Genomic DNA, 11,736 nt, shown 5'->3' on the forward strand with positions numbered 1-11,736 from the left:
ACATATCTAAACAAAAATATATTTTTTTTTTAATAAAAGTAATTAAGATAGGCTTTTATTTTAGTTTTTCTAGCATTTTTCATTACTATTATTACAGTGATTAAATATAAATTGATAATTTCGAGAAGACCTTTTACATATCCAAGAACTATAGTTGTGGCATGTGTGTTTTAGTATTTATTATAGTTGTGGGATGTGTGTTTGGGTATTATGTAACATTTTAGTTTTTAATAATTTGTATAGTTTTCGAGATTTACAAAGATATATTAAATAAATTACTATATTTTATATTTAATATACATTTCGATAATTAATATTAATAAATAATTATAGTTATTTTATGTAATTTTTTAATTTTTTATTAATTTTAAAAGTTATCAAATTCTAAAAAAATATTAAATAAATTACTAAATTTTAGATTAATTATAATTTCTGAAAATTATTATTAATAAATAATTATAGTTACTTAAAATATATTATGGTTTAGTGAGAAATTATTATCATAAGTTACTCTTAACATTTTGCCATTTACTTATCGTTTCGATTTATAATGTTCATGTGTTGAAGAACATTGCAAACAAATAAATTGAAGAATATTGTAGAGAAACTAAAATTCATAAAATAAAATTCATAGACGACAAATTACAAAGAGAAGAAAACTAATATTGTCAAAATAAAAACTTTAATAAGAAATAACATTTTTCAAAATTTGAGGAGACTATTATCTTTATTTTCATCATGAACAATCTTCAAGAGTTCTTGGAGCCAAAAGTGTTCTTCCTTCTCTACAGCATGGATGAATTTCTGAATGATGATATATTGAGAAAGTTGCATCTTGCGTGCCTCGGGACTCCATAGGCGACTTGAGATGCATCGAGATGAAAAGAGAGACCCAAGTTTAGTCTTTCTGGTACAGAGAAGAACCAAGAGTTGATTGATTTCATCCTTCTTCTTTTTTATATCTACCAATGTGGTGAGCTCTTTAAGATTAATAGTTGTATTATCAGATAGTAATTCAACAACTTTATTGAGGAACACATCGTCTCGTTCCATATCCTTCACGTCTACCAATTTTTTTTTCCTTTTTCTTTTTCCTCATCCGTAACATCTGCCCATTTTCGCTTCCCTTTTGCTATATGATCAATGTCTTCAATTTTTGGCTTATCTTTCTGTACATCATTGCCCTCGTCCATTTTTTGCTTGCCTTCCTCAAAAATAATAATATCAGTTATTTTTTGCTTCTCTTTCTCCATATCGTTGACCATATCTTTGTTTTGATTCTCTTTATCGATAGTCTTGATACCCTCCTTGTTTTCATTCTCTTTCTCCATATCGTTGATGTACTCCATTTTTTTATTATGCTTCTCTATTTTTTAGGTTATCTTTGTAAATTCTTAACCTACATATATAAAGAGTTTTTATAACCTAACTAGATGAAAAAAATAATTAGAAATTAAAAAAAAATGTCATTTATTCAATTTAATAAATTTCTAAATTCTCATAAAAATTGTATACCACACACCTTTTTATAAATGTATTTAATTACCAGTTTAACTTCCAATACAAAGTTTAAGTTTTAAATTATAATAAAATTATTATGACTTTATTGTAAAAGAAATTGTTCAACTACCCATCATTTATTACTATTATTATTTGAAATACACACTTATATAATATTTCAAAAAATTCGGCCAAAATAATAAAGGTAATTATTTATATATTTATTGCATTTTTCGATTTTGAGAAATTTTTGCTTATCAATTTAATAGGTTTTTATTTCATTAATTTTTTTTCCATAAAGGAATCCAAAATTTCGAACATGCTATTATTATTAGTTACAAATTTTGGTCAAATTTTCAATAATTTTTTTTAAAAAATAAATAAATAGGAAAATATAACAAATTCTCATGAATGATGCATATAAGTTATTTTTAATAAAATATACATGAAAAATAATAAAAAATTTCGACAAAATAAAATAAAAAAACTTGAAATTCTTAATAATATTAGAGAGATTAATGTAAGAATCAATCACTAAGACTGAAGAACAATGTCATAACAAACTCATAAACTTACAAAATAAAACAAAGAAGAAACTTGATAATAATTTAAGTAAAATAATAAAACTGATAATCTACTCATCCTTGTCGGAGTTCAAATCAATTCCACTGATATCGATTTTTTCATCCTCCTAGAGAAATTTCATATTCTTTTTTAATAGTTCTTCGTTGCCACCCAATAATTTATCGAAGACGTCTTCGTCATCCATCCTCACCTTCTGAAGTTCTTCTCTCCAAAGTTCAAGTTCATATTCCAAATTTTCAACCATAAGAGAAGTCAAACATTTTCTTCTTTGTTGTTGCTTCTTGGCAAAAAGGACAATTTCAGACTCCGATTCGCTTTCGCTTTGAGAAGTCTCTTCTTTGGCAAATGTTTTGACGATGGATAATTGGCATTCCAGCAGTTCAATCATTGAAAGAATAGGTACATGGAAAGTTATAAAATCTTTCATAATAATGAAAAATTGTTTAGAAGAGATGTAGGAATTTTCTAGAGAAACTGATGAAGAGATATATATTTTTATGAAAACTATTTAATCTACTTTAGAATATATATATATATATATAGCCTAAGAAGATGTTGTGTAGGGTTATGAAAAAATATTTTTTAATTGTTTGTTTATGAAAATAATATATTTAATGAGCAATTGCAACTTTTCAAATACATGCATGTTTCCACTTTTCATTTAGTGTGCATTTATGATACGAATAATTGCATCTATTAATTTTGAGGAGGTTATTCCCATTTTCGAAAATATAGGGTATTATTTGGCCAACTATTTTTTTCGAAAATTGTTCCTATTTTCTTGAAATGGTGTATGAAAAAAAGACATTAATTGGAAACCGATTAGGTATCTTTTTAATGGTCATATATTAATTGAATATTAAATCATATTCCTTAATTATTTATTGGGTAAAATAAACATTTTTATTATTAATTGACAATAATCATTTTTTTAAAATTTAATTTTTTTTTAATTTCACTGTATTAAATATAATTTTGTAAGATGTTAAATAACGATAAGAAACACAATAAATTTTAAACTTTTTACTGAAAAACTTAAAATATTTGTTCATATTAAAAATTAAGCATAAAATAAAAACAAAATACAAATAATTAATATTCTCTAACTTAAAATCTACTCTTCATTTCCCTTTATCTTTTTATTTGAAGATTCTCCTTCTTCATCTTCCATAATCCTCTTCTTGATGCTTTCACGAGTCTTCGTCATTTTGACAAGTTCTTTGTTCCACTCTTCAATTTCTTCCTTCAAGTTTTCAACATACATCTTGTTCAATCCCCTCCTCATTTTTCGAGATATTGTGGCAAACTTGTAGGGAAAATTTGTTCCATCTTCGAACTCAGTAAATTTTGATGAAGGCAAGATCTCTGCTACTGACAAAATGAATTTCAATTTTTTTATCATGCCTTCAGCAAGAGAGATGAGATCTTGAATCATGTTATCCATGAGGAATGTTAAAAGACAAAGAAATATGTGAAAGGAGAGTAAAGTAGGTTGTGTTTGAAGAAGAAGTGTATAATATATAAAGTGTGTTATTAAATAATTAAAAAAATAATATTAATTTATTAACAATTGCAACTCTTTAACTTCATTGATTTAAATATTATATAATTAGAAAAAAAAATATTCAGTCATTAATGTTGTTGGAGAGACAAAAAATTTCGGCCACATTAATAACTATTATTATATATTTTTTTTTTTCAACTCTAAACCTTCATGCATGTACATAAAACCTAGATTTCACATTTAATTATAATTATTATTATTAATTTAAACTTTATTTTTAAAATATACATTTATATTTTTTTGGAAAAGTGGGATAAATATGGGGAGTAGAAAGATTTGATTTTATCATCAATATGTATTGAAATAATAATAAACAACATGATTTTTCAGTTTTTTAAAAAGAAAAATCAATATTAAATGCAAATTTTATTATCACCACTATACTTAAATCCTGCATAATAATTAAAATATAAAAAAATAAAAATTAATTGGACAATTAAATATATTTTTCGGTATTAATTTTATTTTATTTTTTATAGTAAAATAATATCAAATTTTATTATTTTTAAATGAACTTGCAAAGTTTTAATTATAAAAAATAACCATAAAAATTAACTTTCAATTCATAACCGAGAAATCATTATATAATATTTTAAAACAAAGTATGAATATTCCTACATATACATGAAAGAGTTCAACAAAGTTTCATGATATACTATTTCACGTTCAACATCATACATTAGACGCCTCCAATACAAGTCCTCCTTCTCAAAAGCATCGACGAATGTTTGTGCTAATTCATTCTGAATTTCTCTAATCTTACGTACTTTAGTGCTTTCTCCACTCCATTCTCCAAATGCTTGATCGATGAAGACGGTTCTCACTATACTTCTTTCTTCGAATGATCTCATGAGGCGCAACTTAATTTGTTCCACGAAATTGTACAACTCTCCACTTAAGTATTTTTCTTTGCATTTCGAAAGTGATCTAGTAAGAATTATTTCCTCTATCATCTTGTTGTCCATTTTCTTTCTATTTTTTTGGTACCTAAATGGACAACCTTAGTGATGAACTAGGGTTGCCTAGTCACACATATATATATAAAGAATTTGTATTCAACGTTGTTTTTCTACACAAATAATTAATAAGTAAGAGAAGACATCGGGAATAATAATGAGTGATGAGCAAGACAAGGAGTCAACTACTCCGGAATAATTAATAATATTTATAAAAAATATTTACTTTAAATTTAAACTAAGGATTTTTTTTAAATATATCATTTTCGAAATATATCTTAGTAAAAAATTAGTCATTTTCGAAATACATTTTATAGGATAAATGACTTTGTTCATTTTTGAAATATATTGCTACAAGAAAAAAAAATTGATATGTAAATTGCTAACAATAATAATTATTAAAAAAAAGATCAAATTTCCATTAACAAGAATAAAATTCTTAATTCAATATAGATGAGCAAACACTCTAATTTTTGTAGACAAAATAGACAATCCCTAAATGTTCTTGAAAGCATCCAACAACATTTCATGATATACAATTTCACGTTCAACATCATACATTTGAGTCATCCAATACAAGTACTCTTGCTCAGAAGCATCGATGAACTTTTGGAATAATTCATTCTAAATGTGTCGAATTTCACGTACTTTAGGGCTTTCTCTACTCCATTATCTAAATGCTTGATCCATCATTGCCTTTCTCATTGTAATTCTTTCTTAAAGTGATCTATTGAAGCGTATCTTAATCTCTTCCATGAAACTGTACAACTCTCCACTTAAGAATTTTTCTTTGAATTTCGAAAGTGATCTAGTAAGAATGATCTCCTCTATCTTGTTTATGTCCATTTTCTCTCTATGATGAACAATCTTTATGATGATAAAAAAAAATGTTCTAGCCACATATATATAATGAAGTAATAATAAAGAAAATAAAACATGAGGAATAATAATGACTGATGGGAAATACAAGGAATTATGCTAAGGATTTGCCATTTTTGAAATACTACAAATATTATTATTATTATTATTATAATTAATTAGTTTACCAAATAAAAATATTAATTGTAATAAATACAAATAAATCCATAAATGTCATTGACTACTCATATTCTTATTTTTTTTATTTATTAAGTCTATTAACATGTATAATTAAGTATTTTTTAACAATATTTTCGAAAAATTGTCATTATTTATATTAAAAAATTATATAAAAAAAAGTAATCACTTTTTAAACTTTCGACAAAACCCACTAATTTTTTATTATATTTTTTATAACGAAATATAAAGATAAAAAAGAAATATACATATTATAAAATAACAATATTTATAATCATTAAAAAAATTAAATTTCTATTTCATAATAATATGTTAAATTCAACATACATCTAACAAAAAAAGAGAGAGTACAATCATTTAAATAAAAATTGTAAAAAGAGACAACAATCTTCAATCTTTGATCCACTTTTTCAAGCACCACTTTTGAAAAGTAATATCGCGTTCAAGCTTGACGAGTTCAATCCGCATGTAGTAATCTTCCTTTTCTAGAGCATGGATGAGCCTTTGACAGGTTTCAGTTTGGAGTATTTGGAGCTCACGGGCCGGAACACAGTTAAGATTAGTAGAGATGCTTCCTGACAACAAGAGTTGTTGAATGGTATTTATTTTACTACTAATGCAAAGAAGACGAGTGTTTATATCGTACCTCCTATTTTCGAATTGTATTATAAGTTGTTGGACATATTTTTTTTTTGGAATAATGGTTTCCAAACACTTTGGTTCCTCTGACGTGTGAGATACATCATCTGTAGTACACCTCTCATTCTTTTGCTTCATTTTCCCATTTTTCTTCAGGTCTTCCATTTTCTGCTTCCATTTATCCTTTTTGTTCATGTCTTTCATTTTTCCTTCTCTTTCTCAACCTTTTTTTCATGTAATACTAATACATGTAAAAGATTATTTATAAATAATTTTAAAACTTATCATTCAATAGTGTAGTTAATAATGATGGTATCTTATCAAATTAATATGAGTAACACCTATTGAGATTCCCTATTATTTTTTCAATATAAATTTTAAAAAATTGTGTTTTCAAAAAGTGAATTTATTCTCACAAATTTCTACACATTTGTTACATCACATGTTTAATTTATCAAGACACCTATTCATCTTCACAATACCAATTAAAAAAGTTAATAATTATATATTTTCAAAATATAATTAAACAACATTTATTATGTTCAAAGAACCTAGACATAGAATCAAAATTAATTCAATATTTGTATACATTTATTACACTCTATGAATTATTCAAAAGACAAGTTTTCAATTAAAAAATATTAATTTCGAATTTCATAATAAATTTTAAACAAATTTACATTAATTTTTGCCATATTAATTTAATATTATTTTATATTTTTATTTTTATTTAATTCATTTTTAAAAAAATGTTACACATAATTATTAAAAAGACACTTGTTCAACTTCCCATTGAACAAACACATTTGTTCAAATTTAATTTTCTATTATTTTGAAATTAATTTAAAAATTTGTACATAATTATTGAAAAGACTCCTGTTCAATTTCCCATTAAAGAAACAATTCAATTTACCATTGTATTTTTTTCGAAATTATTTAATAAAGAGATACATATTCAACTTCCAATTTACCAATGTATTTTTTCAAAATTATTTAATAAAAAGTATACATAGTTTTTGAAAAGACACTTGTTAACCTTCCCATTAAACAAAAGCAACTGTTCAATTTACCATTGTATTTTTTAAAATTAATTAATGAAAATTATACATAATTATTAAAAATATACATATTCACTTCCCATTCTTCCCATTTCGAAAAATACAATGGTTGGAAGTTGAACAAGTGTCTTTTTAACAATTATGTATAACATTTTAAAAGGGAGTTATTCATATTCCTAACCACCTATCATAAATGCTTTTTATTCTTCTCATCAAATTTTAAATATAACACAAAAATTAGTATAATTTCCAAGATGGAGATTTCTATGGAGCCTAGAAGGGTTGATGAAGATAGTGGCAATCATGAAACAAAAAGTGAATCCAACTATGAAGTCAGAGATGCAGAGAATGAGTTTGAATATGAAGACATTATCTCACGTGAACCAGACAAAGACATTGTTGTTGAAGGAAAAAGTAGCAATACAATCGATCAAGTTAAGGAAGAACAACATTTTCATGTACTCGGAAAATGGCCTCAAGCATTACTCGATATGGAGTTTTCGGAAGGCTTTTTTGATGTTGAATCAAGCGACACTGACGGGGAAATAGATGTCATCCAGTTAATTAAAAATATCAACGGTTCACCAACAATATGTACAGATTCGAATGAATATTATAAGGAGCTTGAACGAAACGATGATGGCCAGGTAGATAACATCCCTTCTTCTACCAAAACATTTCCAAACTCGAAAGGTTTCTATAACATTCTCATGAAAGCAAAAGACTTGCGTAGAAGAACTACAGATATGCATAATTGTCTCGATAAAGGATTAAAATTTGAAACTCGCATCAAGCTTTTGGATTTGGAAGATGCTATTAATAATCTTATTGGTGCAATTTGTGATGCATGATTGTCTCTATATATATGCATCAAGCTTTTTTTGTACTAAGAATTATATGAAAGCTATTTATATTTTATGTTTACAAGGATCTTATGAGTGTTGTAAATTAAACCATTATATAATAAAAAGTAAAATTTCATTAGTTCAATCAAACATAAAAATAAAAATCTACAAAGTACAATAGTAGATAGACAAACAAACAATTTCCTTACGCTCTCTTCAACTTTTCCATCATTCTCAAGAGCACATCCATATTTTTCAAGTGCTCATCAACTTTTGTTTATTCCTCTTCGAATAGTTTCTTCATTTTCTCAAATAATGCTTCGCGATTGTCGGATCCAAAACTCACTTCAACATGATCAATTAAATGTGTAGCAAGCAACACAATCTCTTTAACTTCTCCCTCTCCTAAGTCATCGTAATATTGAGTAAATGGACACATTCTTAAAAATATAAAATGATTTCAAACTCTACCTAAAAACAAATTTTATGTTTGCCTACAAATGATATCAGTGTATATAAGATAAAATGATTTATAAATAGTGTTAAAAACCACATAATTTCGAAATTATGACATTTAAAATATCCATTTAAAAAAAAACTAAATTCCATTTTGAACTAATACCTGAATTGTTATGGTTAAAATAATAAATAAGATGGGTAATAATTATGGAAAATATAGCAATTGATGGGCTATTCCATATCCCAAAAATCATGCTCAAAATTATGATTAGTTACACTTCTCAAAACATAAAATGAACATATTTCAATTCCCAAAAATAACACAATAATTTTGTTATTAGTTAGGTTGATTATGCATAATTATACCATTAAATTCTAAATGGTTAGATTGGTATTAACTAGTTTAGTTACTATGCATTGATTTTTAATTTAAATTTAAAACACAATTTTGAAATATATTTAATTTTTTATAGATAAAAAGGTTTGGTTGAGTTAGTTTGTGTAAAAAAGTATATATTTTATTAAAATTTCACTTAAAAAAACGTGAGCAATTAATTTAGAAAATGCCACCTAATTGCATTAAATGCATGTATTCATAAATCCAGTCCAATACCCTAATATCATGCTCTATTTATGTTTGGTTGAGTTATTAATCATTTCTCATAAAAAAACGTGTACAATTAAGATCATGTCAACTAATTTCATTAAATGCATGTCTCCATAAATCCATTCCAATTCCCTAACATTATGCTCAAAATTCTGATTGGTTGATATATTAATTAATAAATTCGAAATTAACATTTACATAATAGTTTTTATTTAATAAATATGATATTAATGTCTACAACTACCATTTGAAACTTCCAATAAACATTAACGCTGATTGTGAAAATGATAAAATTTAAAGTGTGTTTTAATCTTGTTAATAAATAATTAATTCAGAAATAAACTATTCAAATTCTCCCAAATATTGATCATCTTCTAATTTCTCAAAATTGATAAATAATAATACAAATTTCTTTCTTTTACACAACTTGATTGAGAATAACAAAATTAGGGCAAAGATCATTGTCCCTAGTACTATATTCCTCTGCTTGAAATGAACTCTTGAACATCTTTCAATAATTTTGCTCTATTCTTGTTGAAATTTGAGCATGCAATCCACGAAGCTATGTGACACCTTTCTTCATTAGAGTCGAACTACAATAGTGAAAAAAAACTCAAGTATAGTATGATAAGAACAAAATTTAAAAAAAAAAAAAAAAAACTTAGTATGAAATCTACTTACCACAAAAGACCGTGAGTCGAGCTTACAACTATTCATCATAAATAATATGACAAAGACTCCACAATCGTACAAATTTTGTTGTCTAGGGACATTTCTACCACGAACTATACCAAAACTAGCAAAGTTGAAACTACCAGGTTTCCTTTTGATCTGATTCTCCAAGAACAAATCTAGATTGTGTAGCTGCGTTTGCACTCTAACATCAGAATTTATAAATTTAAAATTTATAAAAAAGTAATATATTCAACCAATAAAAACTTACAATATCAGCAATCTTAGATGACTGTAATATAGGATTCTTTTCATCGGCAAGTGAGTCCCAAACTTCTACTTTTTTTTCTTTAAGTATCACCCGTGCAAGAATGAAGTGTCTTACAAGAAACATAGGAATATAAATCTACAAGTATAATTGTTGTTAGAAATTACATAATAAATAGATGCTTAAAAATATATTCAACATAAACCATTAGAATTATACTTCATTGCAATGTTCGAGGGAGCCCATAAATCTTTCATAGTAATGCATTTTCCTCCAAATTTGATGTAGTGGTAAATTGGAGTAGGAGTCGGGTAGTAAGTATTTCTATTGTCATAATTTAAAAAAAAAAAATTAACTTCACAAACATGAAATATGTTTTGACAAAAAAGAAAAACAACAAAAAACTCACCATATTTCGAGTAGGAAGATACCAATTCTTACACTCTTTACCCTTCTTCAACCTCTCATCCTCGGTCAAGAATGAAGAAACCATAGTAACAATCTGCATTTACCAAAAAAAAAAAAAATTATAACGGTCATACTAAAATTATTAATATATACAAATGAATTACCTCAGTCTCCAACTCCATTTTAGGTCCAAGATACCGGAAGTCGGACCGTCGTAGAAAACTAGACTCACTTTCAACTATAATTTCCCTAGGATAGATACAATAATATACATTAAAATATATTGAAAAAATGACAAAAAATATATACATTAAGATAGAAAAACTTACAATTGATCAGAGTTTGAGAAAATGTATTCTAACACTTCCCTATCTTTCGATCTTAAAGTATTACCGAGTTTAAAATGTTCAAAGAACACAACATCATCTTGACTAATAACATGTTTTTTTAAAAATAGTGATTGTGAGGCCTTTTCGTTAATGGATTCACATGTCAATTTTTTCTTCTTCTCATATCTACATGGAATTTTATCTTTGGTTTGTAAATCCAGTTTAATAGAGTGTAGTTCATCTCTCAACTCTTTCAACTCATGTTCAATTATTATCCTCCATTCCATTTCTGATTCCATCACGAAGTTCTATACAAAAAAATTGATGAAGATTATCACTATGTAAGAAATATTTTTGAAAAATAATAATATGTTTGAAAAATTTACATGATGAAATTTTCAAAACTTTAAAATTCCTCACATTTTTAGTTTATTGAAGAAAAATGAACTACAAAATAATTTGTAATAATAATGTTTTAAAATTTCTTTTATAAAATAGGAAATTTTTAAAGCCATATAACCTTCAATGTAAATTTATAAACCTAATAGTTGATATCTAAGAAGTTTGAATAATTTCGAATTTTACAATGGGAGAAAAAAAATGATAATTTGTATGTAAAAATAAAGAAATCACATGAATGATTGAAAATCTTGCAAGAAACACTATGAAAAATCTAGAGTTTTTTCATAAAACATTTTAAAAAAAAATTGTTCTTGTGAGATTTTACTAGACAAGTTTTTCAAGAGAAATAAGATTTAATAATTTTTTTGAATTTCAAATCCTACATAAC

General features: G+C 25.5%; 1 protein-coding gene across 1 annotated transcript; it reads right to left on the reverse strand.

The window, feature by feature from the left end:
- Positions 1-9,501: 9,501 nt before the first annotated feature.
- Positions 9,502-11,340, reverse strand: LOC133816069 (ubiquitin-like-specific protease ESD4). Its single transcript, XM_062248753.1, has 5 exons — positions 10,782-11,340; positions 10,619-10,711; positions 10,429-10,533; positions 10,213-10,347; positions 9,502-10,133 (listed from the first exon to the last, which is right to left on the reverse strand). Exons 1-5 carry the CDS (start codon positions 10,926-10,928, stop codon positions 9,852-9,854), a joined length of 762 nt encoding a protein of 253 aa, XP_062104737.1. The 5' UTR covers positions 10,929-11,340; the 3' UTR covers positions 9,502-9,851.
- Between the last annotated feature and the right edge of the window lie 396 nt (positions 11,341-11,736).

The sequence above is a fragment of the Humulus lupulus genome, chromosome 2 (assembly GCF_963169125.1).
Source record: "Humulus lupulus chromosome 2, drHumLupu1.1, whole genome shotgun sequence".
In the NCBI taxonomy this organism is placed as follows: domain Eukaryota; kingdom Viridiplantae; phylum Streptophyta; class Magnoliopsida; order Rosales; family Cannabaceae; genus Humulus; species Humulus lupulus.

Bases quoted from the DNA above. Each gene is read 5' to 3' on its own strand.
- LOC133816069 (XM_062248753.1), bottom strand. From the start codon at position 10,928: ATGTATATATTTTTTGTCATTTTTTCAATATATTTTAATGTATATTAT. The intron at 10,712-10,781 runs GTAATTCATTTG...TGGTAAATGCAG, and splicing joins AAATGGAGTTGGAGACTGAG to ATTGTTACTATGGTTTCTTC. The intron at 10,534-10,618 runs GTGAGTTTTTTG...TTATGACAATAG, and splicing joins ATCTTCCTACTCGAAATATG to AAATACTTACTACCCGACTC.